The following is a 22,558-nucleotide window of genomic DNA, read 5'->3' as shown; positions in this document are numbered from 1 at the left end:
AGCTGCTTAGCTTTGAAGTAAGACATACTCCTGTCACAGTCACGGCATAGATGCTGCTTTATGACCTAAATTCCCTTACAGAGAAAGGAGAAGTCCAGTGCAAAATGAATGAATGATCAGTAGTTGATACATTTGCTGGGGAGCAATGCTCACCTTGCTATTACAGTAGGCCTAAGTGGGGAAGACTATGGCATTAGCTTGAAGATAAGTGTTGTTTTAAGCTATTAGGAAGCTCGAAATGTCAGGGTCTTTGTTTTACTTCTAAAGAAAGTGGAGCTAAGTGAGCTTTATAATGGTTGAAAATTAGCATTGTCTTCGGCGATAAGGAAACGAGGCTACCTCAATATGAGAGGCTGTGTAAACAGTCTTTTCAAATAAACTAGATCAGTATACTTGCTATGTTCTCAAAGGCTCGTTTTGTCAGATGCCAGGCCTTTTGTTTTACTATCAAGGACATGCAGAGCTACTGTTTTAGATCTTTTACTTATTTAACAATAAGTATAATAGCTAATACGCTTCTGGAGTCACTGACATGGTGAGAGTTGTGTTTGGAGTGCCACATGCTAGCGTAGGTTTGCGCCAGAGCAAGCGTATCAATTCTTATCTTGCCCGGCACTCATTGTACTGTACACTAGATTTTCCCTTCCAGGCACTTAACATAAAACATTGTTCATCATTATAGTATCAATTCCATCGTTTAGTAATGACATGTTTATTAGTGTATATAGGAGAGCAGTGGGTGTAGGCCTGCATCACACCGTGACAGGGATGTTTGGAGGATGATGAACATAAAGAAGGTAGTGATCCATAAAATATAATTTGTAATTGCAGACTTACAAAAATCGCTTCCTTGGAAGGAGGAGATGCAATTGAGGCAAGCCAGTGCATAGTTGTGTCGTGTGTAAAAACTGACTCTGACTAGCACCCATGTTTAGCTCCTTTGCTCATTTTCCCGCGTCCCATGCTCAAGGCAGCTGGTGTAGTAAGTACAGTTACGGGGGCTGTTCTCCTTACAGCACCAGTTACACATGCATGAAATGCGACTTGACATTAGGAGGTTAGTAGTTCCTGTTATTGTCCATCGCGTGTGCTACTTGTCCCTTTAGAGGAGCTAACGAGGTTGCCTTAACGTGATGCGATGGCCCTACCATCTCATGCTGTATGAATGTCACAGTTCATAAAGGCACTCTCAGCTGTCGGAGTCTGGACTCTGAAAAGAAAAGAAAAAAGATGAAAAAATGTTGGGTCTCAGCAATATATGTCAAATCTATGGTCTAATACTCTGCATGATCAGAAAACAGGTGAAATGGCCTCAGAAAACACCCACTTGTTAAAGGACAGTATGTGAATGGGACAAAAATGCACATACGTGTAGGTCAGTGTTTCCCAACCAGGGGTACGTGTACCACTAGGGGTACGCGAGCACACCTCAGGGGGTACGTGGAGAAATGTAATAATAACATACACATGGAGTGTAGCCACTTTGGGATAGCAGAATAGATATAGAGCACGCGTAAGGGGGTACTCTTCATATGACAACTTAGGGGGTACGCAGAAGAAAAAAGGTTGGGAAACGCTGGTGTAGGTGACTTCATTTACTGGCCTATCTAGGTGGCTTTATATTTGTGCAAAGAAGGATAATCTGTTTAAGTGAATGGCTTGAAAATAATGCAGCAAGACTTTTTACTTTCTTAACTTGGCCTGATGCCATGACCTTTGTTAAAACAGTTGATGAGAACACCGTCCCAACATGTGCCAGGTGTCTTTTGGGCCATTTCATTTGCAGGAGTTGTAGTAGCAGAAAGCTGTGTTGATGTGTAGCACTGACAATGGTTACCTACTAACGCTGTAAATGTCTCTATATGGGTTTATATTGTGGTCTGTTTTGTATTTTTTTGAGTTTTGGTAAGCCTTTAAGCTAGGTAAAACAAAAAAACTGCAGTAATGTCTTTAAATCTAGAAGGACCTTTTGATCAACTGAATATAGGACATAGAATGTAAGATATGATGCTTGATAAAATGTGACATAGTGATCTTTAAATAATACATATCATGTAAGTTTTCATCTTATCCCATATGTGAAGAACTAGATTACTATGTAGATAGGCCTTTTCTATAAATTTGCACATTATATGAGGCAATAAGTCATAGCAAATCTAGCTGTGCTTAATATGAACATGTATATTATGCATCTTCATATTAACCACAGATAAATTTGCTATGACTTATACAAAATTATATATTTACATTATACATTGTATTAGTTGAGACTAGGAAGGGATACATCCAACAATATGGTTGAATTTAAATTAAATACACATGCAATGCCATTAGTTTTTCAGTAATATTTTTCTATTCACTTTTCATATGGGATATCGGCTATAGGCTATTATATGCCATTTAGGCTAGACGCTTTTGTACGTCCCACTCCATAAAGATTATCACTCCCTACAAATGTCATACAAGATATCATTTGCATAAGGGAGAGCTCCGGGGGGTAGGGTCCAGTGTCTGACACCCTGCACTTAGCACTTTGCTGTATGTGCTCATTGACTGGTCTGTATCACCCACATTCATCACCATAATCATTTTACTGTATGACTGTCAGTGATGAGTATGAAAATCTTTCGAAGCATGTTAGTAGCTCCATATTGGACAAATTTGGAACATTGTGCTTAGTGGGCCTTTTGAAACCTTTTTCAAACATCGGGTATTGTGAAAAAGGTTTCACATAGCGAGTGCAGGACACAAGGCATATTTGCTAATGTACCATTTGGGCAATCAATTAAGTCCCCCACCAGTAGGTGGAACAAGTGCAAGTTGTAATCAACGTTTCCTTAGAAACTGCAATACTGCTTCTTGAATTTTTTTGATTGATGTTAATTTGTTAGCATTTTTCTTACCCACGAAAACAATTTGTGCACCCAAGGATAATAGCTTACTGAAGGCTTTAAAAAAGAAAGAAAGAAAGCCTTTTAGGGCAAAATGTAAAGTTTAAAAAATGTTTTGTTGTGCAACCGGCCCTAGTACCTGGAGCTCCACCTTGTGGTACAAAAAACGCCACCTATGAGATACCCATTATACACACATAAAAATATACCAGTCTTAGTTTCCAGCTCCTGTCAATGAAATCATGTTTTATAGGTGCAGTATAGACAGACAGTACAGGTCTTCTGCTGTGTCCTCCTTCAGCCTGTAATGATGATGCTTTTATCCTTTGTTTTGCGTGTCTTGATCTTTCTGTCTGACAGGTTTCAGGAAGATGCCAGTACAATTATGAGTCCCCCTTTGGTTCGCTCCACGTCTCCTCTGCCCGTGTCTATCCCCCATAACCTGCATAGGGCCCTGTCCCCCACCCTTCCTCTCTCCCCGACACACCACCCCAGCCTCCCACCCATCCTGTCTCCTTCCCTCAACCCCAACATGACCCCTACACTCACGCCCAGTCCTCTGCATATCCTGCAACCCACTACTCCCACTCAGCCAGCGCCATACAGTGACTGGACGTGTCCGCCCTCCCCTCTCGCCCATCCTCCTCCTCCTCCCCCTCCCCTCTCCCCCTCCTCCCTCTCTCACCCCTCTCCTCCCCTCTCCCCCTCCGCCGTGTCTCGCTCCCACGCCCCCATGTCTCCATCCTACTACCCTTACCCTCCCCGAAGCAACGCTCCAAGTACCGCGGCAAGGCGTTAGAGTTCCAGTTCAACTCGCCCGCGGAGCTCAGGCGCTCGGAGTCGCACCACCCCCACTCGCCGCGGCGCCGGGCCCCCAGCCCTCTCATCTCCTGCACGGACCGGCCCCAGGCCGCTCCGCCCCGGCCCTCCTCCCTGCCTCTCTTCCCAAGCTCCATGTACAACGCCCCCTTCGAGCTCCAGCCTCCGCTCACCCCGCCTGCTCACTCCATCCCTCTCTCCGATCCCTTCTTCCCCAGCACACCGCCACAGCTCTTCTCCCCGACCCCCGCGGTGGCGGCTTCCTCCTCCTCCTCCGCCAACCCGCTCCTGGTCTCCCGCTCTCTCTCTCCGACCCACTTCCTGTCCGGCAGCTCCTCCCCTTCCTGCGGCAACTATCCACCCCTGACTCTGCCGCCGCCCACCCGGCCCTTCGCCACCAAGCCTCTGCCCTACTGGAGCAAGTACGACGTGGCCGATTGGCTGGTCTACTTGAACCTGGCCGAGCACCAGGAGCGTTTCCTAGACAACGAGATCGACGGCTCGCACCTGCCGTCGCTGACCAAGGAGGACTTCCTGGACCTGGGCGTGAGCCGTGTCGGACACCGCATGAACATCGAGCGGGCGCTCCGCAAACTCACCCACAGGTGAGGCAGGACCGGCTGAAGCGTTTGGGGCAAAAAAAAGAGTTGTGTGAAAGGACCAGGCAGCATCAGCAGTCAGTTCTAGGCGAAGGAAGCAAGCGCAGTCCTTTTTTCCTTTTTTTGCCTCCTCTCTCTTTTCTCTCTTTCTTTCTTGTCTTGTGGTCACTCTTCTTTTCTTTTTTCTGTCTTATGTCTTTCTCTTTTGTTTTTTGTCTCCAGAATTATTTTGATGTAGCATGGGAACACATACGTCTTCTTATCCACGTCTCACTTTGTCTTGCTCCCTCCCCGTTGTTTGGCTGTTTTTGATATCCATCTGTGTAGTTGATCTATCGTCGGTATAGATCCATTGTATCTACACTTTTTTCCCTTCTCAGTATCTATCCAAATATCTATAGAGTTGATTGCCTATAGATGGTTAAGATACCTCTTTTATCTTTCCACCTTTACTTATTCTCTGTTTCTTATCTTCCTTTTTTCCCCTTCTTCTTTTTTTCTCACCTCTTGATTTGCCCTCCCTTTTTTTCTCCTATAGGCTCTCCTCTCCTTTCTCTGTCTCTACTGTCTCGTCTGAAGGACAGAGCGAAAGAATGAGAGATGAGGGGATTCTGAGCTCTTAGAATGGGGGAAAGTGAGAAACCTTGTAATCAATCACTTTAAGCGAGAGATCTGATGACTGGATTACTTTTAAAATGAATGGACATGGAGACAAATGCCACCAAGAGAGAAGAGCTGTTGGTTTTTTTCCCTTCTTCCCTCCTCTTTTTTTTTGGAGGTGATTCCTTGCGCGGTTCGCTGCACTCTTGTGGCTAAACCGATACAATCATGTACAGAAGAGAATGCATTCTCTTTTCATGCAACTTAACCAACGCATCAGCAGACACACTGACCAACAGTGACACATGCGCACACACACACACACACACACACACACACACACACACACACACACACACACACACACACACACACACACACACACACACACACACACACACACACACACACACACACACACACACACACACACACACACAAACACCTCGCCAACGAGAGACATTCTAAGTGCATTTAGTGCAAGAATCAGCCGTCCAATCAATCGACGGGGTTTCATCCGACCCATCCAATCAGTGGACATCATTCCATCTGACAGACAAAGACTCTTGACCATTGGTGGTGATACCAAGCCATGCACGTTGGGGTGGGGAGAGCTTCAAGCTTCAAGCCATTTTCAATTTCCTAGGCGCTGCTTTGTCTTTTTTTTTTTCTTTCTTTCTCCTTATGGTCTGGGTGACGACTTCTTTTTTAAGTTTGTGGAATTTGTTATTTGTGATGAAAGTGTTTTGGATATTGTGGGAGTTACTGGTACCCTTAAATTGACCTCCTTATGATTATCATTGTTGATGCTCCTCGCTGACAGGCAGCACAGTAATCATGACAGGAGCAGTGATGTTGAGGATTGGGAGGGTTGGGTTGGTGGTGATGATCTTTGATGCTCTGGATGATGACACTGGGACAGTGTTGCTGGTGGTAAATGGTGATGGCGACTATGCTGAGGGAGGAATAAGACATAAATTGCAATCATGATAATAATGGTGATGATAACTATAGTTTAAAGTCATAGTAATAATGGTTAAGTATGTTGTACACTTTTCTCAAAGCTCAAAAGGGATCTTTGTCTTCCAGATAGTCTGAAAATCCTGCGGGGCTCTGTTGGGCTTTTAAGTTTCTCTTCGAGATGCTCTCTACATAATCGGCTTGATGTGAATACACTGGACATGTAGTAGTAAACACACACACTCACACACACACACACACACACACACACACACACACACACACACACACACACACACACACACACACACACACACACACACACACACTTGTTTTCTGCATGAACATTGAGACGTGCATTACCAGTACCTGCAAACACTTCAAAAACACACATCCAAATTTACACACACATATAAACACATAAAAGGAAAATAATATGTGGACTTATGGTGTTTACATGTCCCGTCTTAATGGAGGTTTCCCATTAAATGGATTCTGTAGAGAGCATCTGCGTATATATATATAAATATATTTTAAAAAAAGAATATTTTAGAAAATAGTCAAATCTATAAATTAAATGACATATAAAGACAATATACAGTATGATCGTATGTATGCAGAGGTAAGGAAATATATCAGAATTTCTATTGTTTTAAATGAAAGATAATAATGCTATATAGTTATTATTAAGATATTTGAATAAATGATAGTGAACTATCATTGGTCTGATGTTTACATGTTTATCGCATTCGCATGTACGAGCCACGCTATTTTGAATAAACATCCGTCTCCCACCACACTTTCTATATAGGTCCATGAGACGCTTGCTTGCCTTCCCTTCCCCGAGGGTGCGCTGCTTATCCGATTCATTTGCTCTGACAGAACAGTGCTACCTCCAGGTCTATTATTTCAAGTGCAGTCCAATTAAGGAGTAAGCGTTTAATTATTAGTTAGGCACTAAATGCATTTAAAGTGAAATAATTCACTGAACGTAATTGCATGGCTTGTATTATTCATGTAGTCATTAAAACATTCTCTGTGTGTGTGTGTGTGTGTGTGTGTGTGTGTGTGTGTATGTGTGTGTGTGTGTGTGTGTGTGTGTGTGTGTGTGTGTGTGTGTGTGTGTGTGTGTGTGTGTGTGTGTGTGTGTGTGTGTGTGTGTGTGTGTGTATGTGTGTGTGTGTGCTGTTACTGGAACAATTATGGTTTCACTCAAATGATGGACCCTGAAATTTACCTCCTTTGCAGGGCTGTATTTTATGCAGTAAAACTGATCAGAAATATATTTTGTTTTACTTGCATACTACTTGGGGAAATAATGGAAAATTGGTTGGATATGCTTATTATTTTTACTTGCATGTTGTTATTTTAGGGAAAGTTTTATTACTGTACAGTGCTGCGTGTGAACTTTGAACTTGCCCAGTGGAAATCCTTGCCCCCCCGACACACACCAAGACACAAACACACATAACTTAGCACCAGCACAAAAGCAGGCACATGCACACTAATTGGCTTGCATGACCGGGCGTCACTTGGCACTCTCTTGTTAGGGGAGAGGGGGGTGAAAAGAAGTTCACATTTCCGCACACACACCACCCCATGTGAGGACACACTAATTCATTAACACACCCCTGCAAGTGTGTGTGTGTGTGCGCATGTATGTGTGTGTGTATGTGCGTGTGACAGGAGGACACATGTGAGTAACTGTGTGTTAAATAGAGTGTGCGCGTAAGAGAGAGGGAGACTGACTGAGTGTGTGTGTGTGAGAGAGAGAGAGGGAGAGAGAGAGAGAGAAAGCTGCCATCATATGACACTGACGGAGCCAAGTTGAGAAGCAAACTGCTGCAAAGGGAGAGAGACGCGACAGAGTGACAGAAATGAGGGGATAGAAGGAAGTGGAGAGAGAAGAAGAAGAAGCGACCAACAGAGGAAAACAAGAGACCCTCGTAAAAAGTAACAAGCCTCCACACCTGTGTTCAGGGGACAACTGAAAGGTAAGACTTTCATATGTCTTTTGGCACCCCAACGCAACGCTGTCCCCCCTCAAGCTCAGTCAGGCGGCCCTGCTTCTCTCGTCAGATCCCCATGCTGCTGCCCTGATGGTAATCTGAGTTATTACTGCAATGGAGTATGTGTTGTTTCACTCCCACAGCCATATAGCGTGTGTTAAGGACTGTGTGTGGGTCCGTGAGAGTGTACACTCTGTTTGGAAAAGTAGGTCGTTTGAAGTGAACATGCAGCCTCTTGTGAAGTATGAAGGACTATTAATGTGCATGTGTGTGTGTGACTGAGTGAGCGAGCGTGTGCGTGTGTGTGTGCATCTGTTTATCTCTGTGAATGTGTGTAGTCCGTTGCTGGGAGGGGCACCTATGTGCTAATTTAAGCGCTTAAATAGTTTGAATCTCTCCTGCAACACTCATGCCGTAGTGGTCAATGGAAAAAAACGTACTGCAACATATGAATGACATTATGTGGTGTGGAAATGTCTGATTTTCCTTGTGAAGTGTAATGGCATGGGACATGAAGACGTTCTATGCAGACTTGGTATACAGAAGTCAGTTTCAAATGAAACATGAGTGCGTTATAAATATAACCTAAATACGCTACAACTGGGCATGATTGATGGTTATTAGTCCAGTGTCCACTGTCATACAATGATACAAACATGTTTGCAATAAGTGCTTGAAGGCACTGAATGGACTAAATAATAAAAAAGATTGAACAAATATATATTTCTAAATTCTATTTCCAGTGTCATGACGAACAACGCATTTCCAACTGTTTTGCCCCACCTTAGTTTGTGCCTGTGTTGATACGAGGCTGTACGCATTCATCTATAAATAGTTTTAATATACATACATGATATTGCAGTGGCCTAGAGTGCTTGGGTTGCTCCTAATGGGCCAACTCAGTCCACTAGCTCTCAATACCGAATGTAAACAGACATGGCTGGTCCAGCCTTGAGGGGGCAGGGCAAAAGGATCAGGACAAAAAAAAGAAAATAAGCTGGAAAGTGTATGTGTGTGCGTGTGTGGGGTGTGTGTACGCACGTGTGTGTGTGTGTGAGAGAGACATGTCTTGGGCGGAGTTTGGAAAGTGATATCAGAGAGGCAGATAGTATGAGATTTAATGAGTGAGGGAGAGAGAAAGAGAAAGTGAGAGATAGAAAAATGGAGAGAGAGAGAGAGTCTTCCTTAGACCGGCAGGCGAGGGAGAGCCATCTAACCTTTCCTCCGCTGTTTATTTTGGGCTGGCTGCTGTCTCACACGGCGGAATGTGGAGGCAGTGGGGGGGTGGGGGGGCTGGGTCTCTGTTCCCCTCTGACAGATTCCAGACTCAGAATGCCAACTGTGTCAGCTGCGTGGATCACTGGGCCTGTGTACAGTAGGCACAAAATAAGCCTAAATGGCCTGCCGCTGCCCAGGCCCGGGCTATAGGGCTATAAGCTAGCAAATACACTCACAGCAAAACATGGCCATGACTCATGGCTGTGGGACCAGGAAAACCCCCTCAGGTGGTGGTGTGCTCTGGTCTGGGCGGCCGTGTGCAGATGGACACTCTTGAGCATGTGTGCCTGCCGCTGGCTGGCCAGTTGGTTGTCCTGTCCCAGGTCGGATTAATGCACAGGCTAGATATGGCTGCAGCCTATAGGGGCCCCCACCTGCCAGGAGCCCCCTGGTTGGGCAAAGGGGGATGTGGGAGGGCTGGGGGTGTGCAGAGCCGTGACAAGATGTAGTATTGGGAAAAAAAATTCTAGAAATATGTTATTCCTATCTTGGAATTCTGTCGCTGGACATGTCATTGTACATTTCATATTTGTTGAGAGGGGCGGGGGCCCTTACAGATGATTTTGTCCCATACCCGGTGAAGGCTGTTAGTAGCTTTGGTCCTCCTGTCGATATGGCCTCCCTCCCTATCAAGCTGAGCTACACGTATAACCTGCTCCTGGGGTCAGGGGTTGTTAGGGTGAGGGTTAAGGTTTGGGTTAAGGCTATGTTATGTTTACAGCCAACCCTGCGCTATGTGAACAGGTAGCTCATTTTGACGAAGCAGCCCATTTTGACAGAACACTGATCATCACGTGGACACTTGCAGTCATCAGAGTTGTTTTTTTCACAGATGGATGCCAAAGAGTCGGGGCCACCCACTGAGGCTCCAGAGGATGTCAACAAACTCAGCTTCTGGATGGTAAGCACTAAGCAGGGACAGGCGTTAGGGGAGGGGGCTTGGGGACATGACGGTAGATAATGCATTAAGGCAATAATGAGCTTTTATTTTTACAACCTCCCCTCTTATTTAATGAAGTGTGATGGCCTTGTGGACTGCATGTCCATTATCTATTCTCTCACTCTCTCATTCATCTCTCTCTCTCTCTCTCTCTCTCTCTCTCTCTCTCTCTCTCTCTCTCTCTCTCTCTCTCTCTCTCTCTCTCTCTCTCTTTTGTGAGCAATGATTTGGTGTTATAATAATAATAATGGTTATAATAAACAACAACCTTGCTATTTATTGTGAAAGGATGTAATAGTCTTTGACAGATGCACATGTTCATCCTCGCTTGTTTTATTAATAAAGAATTATTTACTCTCCCTCTCCCCCCCCCTCCTCTCTCTTTCTCCCTCCCTCTCTGTCATTCTGTCACATAGCCTGGAAACTACCAGCGGACGGTGCAGCGGACCCCGGATGCGTTCCAGGCGTGTAATGACCTGGTGACCTGCTTCCAGGAGCGTGCGCGCGTGGAGAAGCAGTACTCACAGCAGCTCAACCAGTGGAGCACCAAGTGGAAGAAGATCACAGAGAACAGTCAGTCTTCATCTTCATCTTCATCTTCATCTTCACCTCCCTGCCATGCCATGTCATGTCCCCGCGAGCTCTTACAGTATTTTACATGCACAGTGGACTGTACTTCAGCCTCGCACAGCAAGCCATGAGCAAACAGTATATTACTTTACTTTACTTTATTTCTTCAGGACATTGCACATTAATGAACATATACATACATGCACATATATGTAAATATGCCAGATTGTAGCCCAAGGGCTAATTTCCATCTGGTCCAAAATATCATCAATATTAACCCCATAATGCACGCCGTACTTCCTGCATGCTGTAATAGTCAGGGGCGTAACCACCATACACATTGGGGGGGTCACGTCCCCCCCAATATTGTGAAAGTACCAATCTGTCCCCTCCAATATTTTGTCAAATATGTGGCATATAGAAGTCCTTCTTCTTTCCAAGATCAGATTTAATTTCAATGTGGGAAACACAAGAGAGCAAATAAACCAAGCAATCAAGGAAAAAGAAAAAATTGAGACCCCCGTCCCCATTGTGAACTTGGTTTAGCCCAGAATGTGAAGTTGCGGATTCGTTTAGAAATTTTGGCTGTTTTTCTTGATCGCGTTGGAGGCAGATAACAAGTTGTGAGAACCAGTGGCAGCTAAAAAAAATAAAGGAACAAATGAGGAGAGATTCGTCTTTTTTTCTGGCAGTACTGCTTTGTGGCTTGGTGAGAAGTAATAGAGATGTCATGCAAGCCTGACCAGTAGTAAAAGCAAGCTCACAAGCTAACAACACCAAGTAATTATAATATAAGGCTGACAACAACAATGTGCTCAACGCTAACACTGTTTGCCCAACATTTAAGACACTGCAGCGTCAATAACTGTATGTTACTATGCCCAGTTCTAGTCATTGAAAAGTGAACTACACAACTATGACACAGCACAGGCCCTGAGTAATGCACTATGACTTGGTCATTGCCATTCTTGTAATAGCAAATGTATAATGGCGTGTCTTAACGGGTTACTATGGTGGTGTGTTCGATTCATAAGCAAAGCAACGGCCAGGGGCGGAACAAGGAAGTAGAGCACCATTTCCCATGCATCTCTATGGGAGACTTGAAACAATTTATCTCCTTTGAAATTCCTGCCGAGTCACCTCTGTTTTGCTCAAAAGGTAGTTTCCTGTCCCTTTCAAACAGCCCTTTTTTCAGGCTGACCCTTTTTTATAGAGAGCTGTTAAGTTGTTTAAATGACCAGTGAGCTTTGTTATATGGGTTAATTGACAGTTAGAATTGTTTTAAGATTGTTTTGATTGACAGTCAAATGCAATGAGCAGGGGGTCATTGGCCTATCAGTGCTTGTTCTCAGCATTGCTAATGTACTCTTTCGGAAATTTGGGGCGAAAGCATTTCCGCAGCTCAATCATGAATGCTTCTATAGCGGTGTCTCATCTCCCTCACCCTGCCATGTTGTGCCATGACCCCACAAGCTCTTATTTTTCATGCATAGTGTACTGTACACATGGGTGGACTGGTCATGTGGCATGCAGGGCATTCTGCCAGTGGGCCAACAGTCCTCAGGGGCCGTATTTGTTTTTTGTTAGTTAGTTTGTTAACTTGTTTGTTTCCCTTAAATACTGGCTCACAAATTAGATGAGACAGCCCACTGGCCTATCTTTGCAGTAATATAGACAGTGGACTGGGCTATTCATAATGTCATACAATACGATTTCAAATCAAATAGAATCAAAATAGCAGGGGGCTGTGTGATGTACCAGTGTGTGCCAAAAGTGCCCAGGCTGTTTTTGATTCCAGTTAAGCTCTGATTGTCCCTGATTGTACTTTGACATCATACAGCATGCCAGGAGCAAACAGTATATTAATGTGATGGTGGTGTGTCCATAATCATATTTATTTATTATGATGAATGTTGAGATCATTTGGTAGCCTCCTAATGCCTACCATTCCCCCACTGAAAATACTTACATGTACAAGCACAGCACTACACTACAACTACATTAAACAGAGTCATAGGAGATTCATGTACAAGTCGGTCATTACTATTCTGGTAACAGCAAATTAATAACAGAAGCCATGTCTGAACAGCTTAACACTATGAAGAGACTGCTCATTGACAGTGTTGCTCCAATGTTTTGACATACAAAAACCTAGGCCTTTCTTTGTACATTTGCATGATGAAAACACTTTTGGCTGAGGAAACCACCATAAATGAACATTGTGTTTTGTATATCCTCTGTCATACATTTACTGTTAAGGTCAGTGTCATGTTCATGGTTTTAGCCTTGAACTACAAATAATGAATGTATTGTGAGGACTGGTTTATAATAATGCATGTCTGAGCAGCAATTTTTGAGGTCCAAATTCCATTACCATGATACAGTATGTAGCGCTATCCTAGTAGGCTAGGTCTTGATGATATGAAATTAGGCGATGTTACAGTCACTTCTAAAGTACTGTAATCTGGACTACTGTACGGCAGCCTCCAGAGCTGGTGTGGGAATGTGTATGTGTATATGTATTTTGAAAGCACTTTGAGTCAACTTCATTGTTGTGATACTGCGCTATATGAATACATTTTGTAATGTATGGTATTGTACTGTGTTATAGTCTGTGATTATGGGGCAGCTGTGGCCTAGTGGCTAGGAAGGTGGTCTTGATGAGGGTTGCGGGTTTGAATCCCACCCTTACCTCACCCTACACCTCCATCCATGGCTGACGTGCCCTTGAGCAAGGCACCTAACCCCCACATTGCTTCAGGGACTGTAACCACTACCCTGCAATAAAATTTAAGTTGCCTTGGATAAAAAGCGTCACCTAAGTGTAATGCAGTGGTTCCCAACCTTTCTTTGTATGGGACCCCATTTTGACATCCCAAATTTCTGGAGACCCCATACACATTTTTTTTCACAACAAAAATAAAAACATGGCTGAGCTACATAGGTTGTAGGTTATTAAATCTATAGATGTTTAGGACGATCAAAGATTGTAAGTAGTGTATCAAAGAGGATATTGAATAGTTATGTTATATTAATTAGTAATATTTATCAGTATTCTTTTCTCACACACCTTCAGACATTTCACGCAACCCCATGTGAATTCCTGGCGACCCCAAATGGAGTCCCGACCCCAGTGTTAAAAAGCACTGGTGTACTGTAATGTATTTTTAATCCTCACTCTGTCTTTGTTCTTCTCCTCATCCACCGACTGCAGGGCCGCTGTACGGTTCCCTGATGCGGGCCTGGCAGTGTTTCTTCACCTCCACCGAGCGGCTGTCCGCCCAGCATTCCAGTATCTCCCAGGCGCTGGTGAACGAGGAGGGGGAGCGTGTGCGCACCTGGCAGAAGGACACCTTCCCCCGGAAGATGATGTACGGCTTCAAAGAGTCACACGACCTGGAGACGGAGTTCTCGCGCGCACAGAAGCCATGGGCCAAAAAACTCAAGAAGGTGCATATATTGTACTATTTTATTCTGCTGTAATACTATAGCCAGTGCAGTTCTATATACAGTATTTGACATTGCGTTCTCAGTAGTATCCTGACCTTATCCCTGGTAGTGCACTCCTGTTTGTTTGAGCACAGCTGTGTGTGTGTGTGTGTTTTGTGTGTGTGTTTGTTTGTTTGTTTGTGTGTGTATATGTGTGATCTGCCTTTGGCTAAATGGTTATATGGGTAGCCTCTTGCTGCGGATGGGGTCGCCAGCGGGCCTATTCACTATTTGCTGAAAATACTCAACTACATCATAACAACATTGCTATGATAGTGCAGAGAGCCTTAAGTAACAGATTAAGATAGACATTACAATTTTGGTGACAGGTTATAACATAGGTGCTGCGCTAAGGGGTTAATATATGTGATGGCTATATATGGTTAATATATGTGAAATTATATGTGTAATGTCTTGTTTATTCTGTTGTTATGTTTGCATGCTACTTTTTTATGTATGCTGCAGGGACAACTTAATTTCCCTCGGGATTCATAAATTATGCTCTACTCTACTCCACTCCACTGTACTCCACTCTGCTCTATTCTACTCTACTCTATTCTACTCTACTCTGCTCTACTCTACTCTACTCTACTCTGCTCTACTCTACTCTATTCTATTCTACTCTACTCTACTCTGCTCTATTCTACTCTACTCTATTGTACTCTACTCTACTCTGCTGTACTCTGCTCTACTCTACTCTACTCTGCTCTATTCTACTCTACTCTACTCTATTCTACTCTACTCTACTCTATTCTACTCTACTCTACTCTATTCTACTCTACTCTACTCTACTCTGCTCTACTCTACTCTACTCTACTCTACTCTATTCTACTCTACTCTATTCTACTCTACTCTATTCTACTCTACTCTACTCTACTCTACTCTACTCTACTCTACTCTACTCTGCTCTACTCAGCTGGATGAGGTGTGTGCTGCCTACCACAAGGCCAGCCAGCGTGAGCAGGCGGCCATTGACAAGGAGAAGGCCGCCAAGGACAACTCTGCCCTGAGCGAATCCAAAGTCAACAAGATCACCAAGGCCAAGGAAGCGGCAAGCCAGGACCGCGAGAAGGTGAGGCACTCAGCTGAACGCATAACCTTCATCCCTTGGGTTGCATTCGCCAACCTCAACATCCTTGCTCAACAAGTCCTGTATGTATTTTCTAACAACAATGCAGCATGTATCTAATGTATGCATGTATTTATGCATGTTAAATTAAAACCGGTAAAATTATGTTGTGTCTGAAATGCAGGATAAATTAACTCTTAGGTATTTGTTATGTATGTCCTTTTTGCCTGTCCCCCCTCCTCAAATTATTGGGGACGGGGCACCTCAAGAAATATTTCAATAGCAGTAGCACTTTTCGATCATTCAGTGTAGGGAGGTGTTGCCACACTGCCAGTTGTCATTCCTGCCATTTAACTCTGAGTACATAGCCAGTCATTTCCTGGGGAGCCCCTTTCAACTGGGGGCCCTAGGTAATTGCCTAGTTTGATTGCCTAGTTGTGAACCAATGATGTGTCTGCAATGCATGATAAATTGACTCAAAGGTAGGCCCTACCGTGGTTGATATGGTAGGGCACACGTTTACCACTCGGCCGACCCGGGTTCGATTCCCGGTCCGGGTCCTTTGCCGGCCCTTCCCCATCTCTCTCTCCCAGCTCACTTCCTGTCTCTCCTCCACTATCCTGTCTCACAAAAAAAACAATAAAGGGTGAAAAGCCCCCAAGAAATAATTTTAAAAAAGGTAATTGTTATGTATGTCCTTTTTGATAACGACCTGATGGCAGAGGCACAGAGCTGACGGCTTAAATCTACATCTCTCACCCTGAATTCACCTCCACAACAGAGTTTCTTAACGAGTCGAGCCCCATATACATTCTCCAACAACGATTAGATATATATGCATGTAGGAATACGATATGCTCTGCATGTACATTTCAAAAGCTGTGAACTAATGCTGTATCCACAGTGCATGAGGAATTAGCACCAAGGTATTTTATATGGAAAAGGACCTGAGACACAGGCCATGTCTTAACTGTTCATGATGTTAGCTGTTACTTGCATTGATGAATGTAAAGTAAATGGGAATGCGTAACCACTACTAACTATGAACATCAAGCCGATGAATATGCAGTATGTCGTGAACAAGACAGAATTATGGTTTCAGTTCTGAAGATGTTAATAGATTTTTTATGTCCAGTAACAGAATATGTGAGCGTGTGGTGACCTGAGAGTTAAGACAGAGCTGTTGTTTTATAACTGAATGATTTATTTTATCTCATTGGACCAACGTGTTTGTTGGTTTACTTGACATTTTTTATGGCATACCATGTCAGGTAAGCCAATCAGTAGTCATACTGTAAAGAGCAGTTCAAAATGACGCTTTTGCACACCTCTGTAGTTGGACAGGTCAGGTGCATAGGATATTATCCCAGTGAATGTCAATTAAGTGTAAAGAAACCCTGCATGCACACTGTCCATTCCACCAAGAAGGCCGGATAACAGAAACATAAAGTTTCTTCAAGATTTCTTCACACTTAATACTGTAATGAACATCATAGAAGGATTTTCTGTCTGATGTGTTTGCAGACCCGGGGGAAGTATGAGAAGGTTCTGGAAGACGTGACGGCGTACGCCCCACGCTACATGGAGGAGATGGAGGCCATCTTTGACAAGGCCCAGGAGGAGGAGAGGAAACGCATCAGCTTTCTCAAACAGGCCTTCCTGTCGATACACCGCCACCTGGACGTCACCAATAACGAGAGGTGGCTGTCTGAGGCTCTCTGCTCTCAGCATTTTTGTATACTTCTTTTTTTATGAATTTTATGCGTATACAATATACAGTACATACTGTACATTACTGCATTTTTTACATTGATATGGACATGTACGCTTGTCTCATTTACAAGACAATGTATAGTCATCGAATGGCAGTCTTTATGTCTGTACGTTCAGGCCTATTTGTTGTATTTTGGCATGGTTAAATGTTTCACTGTGAGCAATACCTTAATTCAAGAGTAAATGAACTCGCTATGTGTTCCTCTATCAAATTGGCCAAGTAACGCTCCCTCTCGTCTCTCAGTGTGAAGGCTGTGTACAGTGAGCTGCATCACACCCTCATGTCCATAAGTGAGCCGGATGATCTGCGCTGGTGGAAGAACAACCACGGCCCCGGAATGCCCACCGACTGGCCCCGACTAGAGGTACTGCAGCAGCTAGCCATCCTTCTAGCTGGCCATCCACAACACTGCTAGGCTATCAGCTTCTTTCTTTCTTTCTTTCTTTCTTTCTTTCTTTCTTTCTTTCTTTCTTTCTTTCCTCTCTATCAATCATAGCTATCCATCCATGTTCTGTAGCTTCCATCTTTCTTTGCATTCATGCCCCCTGATTGAATGACCCAGGCTAAAGGTATCACCTACTCATCCTTCTACCTGTTCATGCTTCTACCCAGCCATCCCCCCATCTATCCATCCCACTAGTCCATCCTTATAGCAATCTATCCATAGGAATGCTAATTTTGTAGCCTCCTTATTTCTTTTCATTTGTGCCCACTTATTGGCCATGACTAGAGGTACCAGCTATTCATCATTCCAGCAATTAAACTTTCTAGTTATGCATCCTTTTCCATTTTGTTGACTCTGTCAAAGTGATGTTGGCAATGTCCTCCCGCACGTCATTGTCTTTCTTGATTATTAAGCAGGGCCTCTTAATAAACTATTAATGACTTTTACAAAGATACATGCATATTTGCAATTCTTTATGTTAATAGGTGTTTGCTTGTGGGCTGTTGCTGTAAATTAATTGGTTTTTTTTTTATATCAGCACGTACAAAGTGTTGTTTTGCTGTTGCCTGAGGTACGCATGCCATATTTCCAGAGATCAAGGTGTCAGTTTGACCCAAGATCTCACATTTGTGGCCCAGCCATGGCTTAGTTGGCTGGGCACTGTACTGCTATGCAGGCGACCCAGGTTCGATTCCCGACTCGGGTCATTTCCCGATCCTCCCCTGTCTCTCTCTCCCACTCATTTAATGTCCCACTCTTCACTGTCCTGTCTAAATAAAGTTGACACCCCCCCCCACACACACACACACAAACAAAACCCTCAAATTTGTCACTGTGTACACCATACGGTACAGTGCAGATGACGACATTACATTTGCCTGCGTGCCCCAAAGGTACCATACTCTGTTAGCCTTATGAACTAGACAAACCCGCCTAAAACATATTTGGCTGGCAAGTTGATGTAGCCCTGGTCCTTGTTACCTAGCTATCACAATGGCAAGTCACTTCAAGACTTTGGTCTGGCTAACTACCCATTTATCAACCCATTTCTCCAAGGGAGATTCAAAGGGCGTGTCTAGCTTCATTGAATGCCTCTATATGCTAATTATCAAAGCTACAGTACAATTGATCAGGACAGGGGTTGAGAAGGATGCAGCTGAGAGGGGGTGGTGCTTAATTGCCATTGGGGGGCATTAGTCCATTTAATTTTTTAATACTAAGGGGGCTTATGATGAGGTCAAGAGGGCATTGGGAAGCTTGTGATGAGGCCAAGGGGCCGTTTTTTTTTTTTTTTTTTTTAATGGTTGAGAACCACTGTTCATTTACCCTAGTGCCTGCAGCTGTACGATGTAGCTTTATAGGCTCATGAAATTTCTTTTTTTTTAATGAAAAAACTTGGTATACTAGAGCTGAATGAACATGTTCTAATGCAACATGAGGTTCTCAGCTTTTAATACAATTAATTTCATGCCTTTCAGATGCTGAAGCAGGTGTTCTAGGCAAAGACAGATATTTGGCAAAAGTTTAGGTCAACGAAAAAGGTGTATGGCCCCCCCCTCAAAACATGTTGGCCCCTCTTTGCCCCCCCCCTGGTAATTTTGGTCTAGAAGCACCACTGCCCGACCTCAATAGAACGTGCAATAGAACGAGTGCAATAGAACGAGTGCAATAGAACGAGTACTCAGATGGGTTCAGAAATACAAACTCAGTTCGGTGTACTCCGAGTTTGTTAAACATTAGTGTTTGTATTGTCACCCAACCATTGCAATGGAATGTATTTACAATGGATGTCGGGAGAATGAACTCAGGGTCTACTGACAACTAAGTTTCAAAAGAATGAGCCATAATTCTCAGGGTACATTACGCCAACAGGTCTAACTACACAACCACCTGCCCATGACTACCTCAGTCTTGAATTCCCAGCAGTCTCTCCTGTCCTGTCCTGTCCTGTCCTGTCCTGTCCTGTCCTGTCCTGTCCTGTCCTGTCCTGTCCTGTCCTGTCCTGTCCTGTCCTGTCCTGTCCTGTCCTGTCCTGTCCTGTCCTGTCTTGTCCTGTGACTCTCCATTATCCTTCTCATCAAAGGCAAAAGAGCCCAGTGTTCACCTTATATGGGCTGTGCATGACGGTCAGCGCTCTTTCTCTCTCAACAGGAGTGGGTTAATCCTCAGGGCAAACCAAAGAGAGGCAAGAAACCCAAGAAATCCCTGGAGGAGCGAACGTAAGACACACTCACACAAACACTCTCTCTGTCTCTGTCTCTGTCTCTGTCTCTGTCTCTGTCTCTCTCTCTCTCTCTCTCTCTCTCTCTCTCTCTCTCTCTCTCTCTCTCTCTCTCTCTCTCTCTCTCTCTCTCTCTCTCTCTCTCGCACACCCACACACACACACACACACACACACACACACACACACACACACACACACACACACACACACACACACACACACACACACACACACACACACACACACACACTTCAACCCCCAAAGGCAATTTGGGAGTTAGTTGTGTGTTCCATTGAGATGCCATCACTTTTTATCATTCTTTTGTCCCCCACTCGCTTCCTCCTCCTCCTCCTCCTCCTCCTCCTCCTCCTCCTCCTCCTCCTCCTCCTCCTCCTCCTCCTCCTCCACCCCATTCTCTCTCTCTATCGTTCTTCGCCTCAGAGTGATGATTGGAGGGGTGAAAGTCCGGGCCCTGTATGATTACGAGGGAGAGGAAGAAGATGAGCTCTCCTTCAAAGCAGGTATAGTTCTGAGTGCAATGTGGCGAGCCAGGATCTGAAATAAGAAAGCCCATACTGTATACCCCCCTGGCTATCTTCATCAATTATCTCTTCTTCTCCTCTGGAAATAGGCGTGCCAGTCTCTCTCTCTCTCTCTCTCTCTCTCTCTCTCTCTCTCTCTCTCTCTCTCTCTCTCTCTCTCTCTCTCTCTCTCTCTCTCCAGATTAAGTCCTAGCACATTATCCCACATCTCTCCTCCTCACTCAGGCTCTGATGAAAAGCAATAGCGCATCATCCTTCTGTCTCCCTTCTGGTATTCATACTCCCTCCGTTGCCCCTCATCTCAACTTCTCTTTGCTCAATAGGCCTACTCTCCTGTGCAATCGCAGAGATGGGAGCTAATGCTAAAAGCTTAGAAAACACATCTGAGGTGCACAAATTGGAGGAAAATTTGATGGAATTCAAAATGTGATTGAATTCTGCTATGACTTTCAATGTGTGTGTATTTCATTGGAGAATGTATATTTGGAGAGTTTCGTTGCAAAATGACCATTTTGGAACATTTTGAGAAATAGACATTTTTTTTTAATTGGGCATTGCATTCCATTGCTAAATGCATTTTACATAGGGGTAGCCCCTTACCAGACACCATCCCACCATTGGGGCGTTCTAATAGTCACTGAAAAAACAGTACTACACCACTATGACAGTGCACAGGGCCTTTAGTAATACATTACGACTTAGTCATTACAATTCTGGTAACAGCTTATTTATAAAGGGGGTAGTTTCTTAAGGGGGTAGAAAGTATGTTCTCAAAATAATTGAATGCTGGCTCTGCCGTGGCCTAACGATAGGGCACTGAGTTACTACGCTTTCCTATCAATAAAGGCACAAAAAAACCCTAAAAAATACATATGTTTAAAACATTGAATGCTAAGAATTCACACATAGATTAAAGGACATCTGAAGTCATTTCCAATAATAAAATGCAAAAGTCAAAAAATGATGTTTAAATCATTTTGCAACGAAAATGTTGCAAATGAAAATATTCAACCATGCCCGATGAACCTCGATATAATGTCAATAATACTTGATCAAATAAGATTATTCTTTGTTCTATTTTGGTTCACTGGTTTCCCTTCTGTTCCCTGTCTGTTCAGGCGAGCAATTCCTGAAGATTGAGGAGGAAGACGAGCAGGGCTGGTGCAGAGGCATGAAGGAAGGCGGGGTGGAGGGATTCTTCCCTGCCAATTACGCGGAGCTTGCAGACTGACCTCCAGCCCACCAGGGGAGCCAGAGGGCTCAATACGCAGCTGCAAAAGTTGGTCTTTTGTCACCATAGCAACCAGGAATAAAAGAATGTGGACAGTTGATTGTGTGCACCACTGTGCCTGGAGGCCCAGAGACTGTTATCCCCCTTCTTTCATGAGGGTAATGCCGTAACATTAACCAAAATTTAGTACTACATTGAAAGGTTTGAAACAAGTATTTATGTCATTGCTCTGAATGGTACACTATTTTCAGGTTTTTTTGTTTCAATTCAGTTCATTTCCATCTCTGAATTTCAATGAGGCCTAATAGACTTTAAACGTACTAGGTAAGGTTTGACTTGAGTTTATGAATAAAATTTCCCCCTCAGTTATTTGCACAGATGTTTGACAATGGAGGGCTAGAGACCGCTAGCAGAATCTCATGCGAACATGTATGGCAATGTGAAACAAGTTATTTTTTTCCTGTGTACAACAATAATGTGACAGAAAACAACAGTGTCAGAGTGGCATGTGGCGTGGAAGGTGTGTTCAAATCGGTGCTCGGCCACGCCTGTTTCTATAGCCTTGAAGAGATGGTGAAAATTCTGAGGTGCTGCTCTAGACTGCCTGTGTTATCTGCTGTGATGTCACCTCTCAAAGGCTGTCAGGAATGTCTTTGGCACACAAGCTACTGTGTGAACACCACTGGGCATGGTGCTCAACTTCTCTACCTAATAAAAACACTAAAGCATTGTACATTTATTCAGTGTCTTGAATGTTGTTATTTTTGTTTGTATTCAAGAGTTCTGGGATTGGAGGAGGTTGTTTAAAAATATTTAACTTTTCTCTGTGCTTGTTGGAAGCTCTGGTTCAAGAATTTGACGATTTGCTTAAAGGTGCACTGTGCATGAAATGGTCAAAAGAGGTGCTGCAACTATGCTGCTCATTGAAACTGGGTTGCCTATTGCCAAATTTGATCTTTTCATTAAAGTTTACTAAGTAATAAACTAATATTTTCTAGTATGGCCCAAGTACAGTCATCTTTGCAGTCAAAAATGTCTATTTCTGGAAATTCAAAATGGCAGACCATGGAGAAGATCCCCCTTTTCATGTATGAAAAGTGCAATTTTCCCAGTCATAA

The 22,558-nt window shown here is 43.8% G+C and overlaps 2 protein-coding genes across 2 annotated transcripts in view; both read left to right on the top strand.

Moving 5' to 3' along the window:
* Nucleotides 1-5,206, top strand: part of LOC134467636 (SH3 and multiple ankyrin repeat domains protein 1-like) — a 93,524-nt gene extending 88,318 nt beyond the window's left edge. Inside the window, exons 26-27 of the mRNA XM_063221474.1 lie at nt 3,252-3,525; nt 3,660-5,206. Coding sequence (XP_063077544.1) covers nt 3,252-3,525; nt 3,660-4,319 — 934 coding nt within the window. The 3' untranslated portion in view covers nt 4,320-5,206. The remainder of the gene's footprint in view (nt 1-3,251; nt 3,526-3,659) is intronic.
* Nucleotides 5,207-7,511: 2,305 nt separating this feature from the next.
* LOC134467878 (protein kinase C and casein kinase substrate in neurons protein 3-like) lies at nt 7,512-22,179 on the top strand. Its single transcript, XM_063221852.1, has 10 exons — nt 7,512-7,863; nt 9,989-10,057; nt 10,513-10,669; nt 13,881-14,116; nt 15,072-15,227; nt 16,749-16,924; nt 17,242-17,362; nt 19,595-19,662; nt 20,109-20,188; nt 21,328-22,179. The coding sequence occupies exons 2-10, from the start codon at nt 9,989-9,991 to the stop codon at nt 21,438-21,440; spliced, it is 1,176 nt and encodes a 391-aa protein (XP_063077922.1). The 5' UTR covers nt 7,512-7,863; the 3' UTR covers nt 21,441-22,179.
* The last annotated feature ends 379 nt before the right edge of the window (nt 22,180-22,558 follow it).

This window comes from Engraulis encrasicolus, chromosome 17 (assembly GCF_034702125.1).
Source record: "Engraulis encrasicolus isolate BLACKSEA-1 chromosome 17, IST_EnEncr_1.0, whole genome shotgun sequence".
NCBI lineage: Eukaryota > Metazoa > Chordata > Actinopteri > Clupeiformes > Engraulidae > Engraulis > Engraulis encrasicolus.
This window is presented reverse-complemented; position numbering and strand designations above follow the sequence as displayed.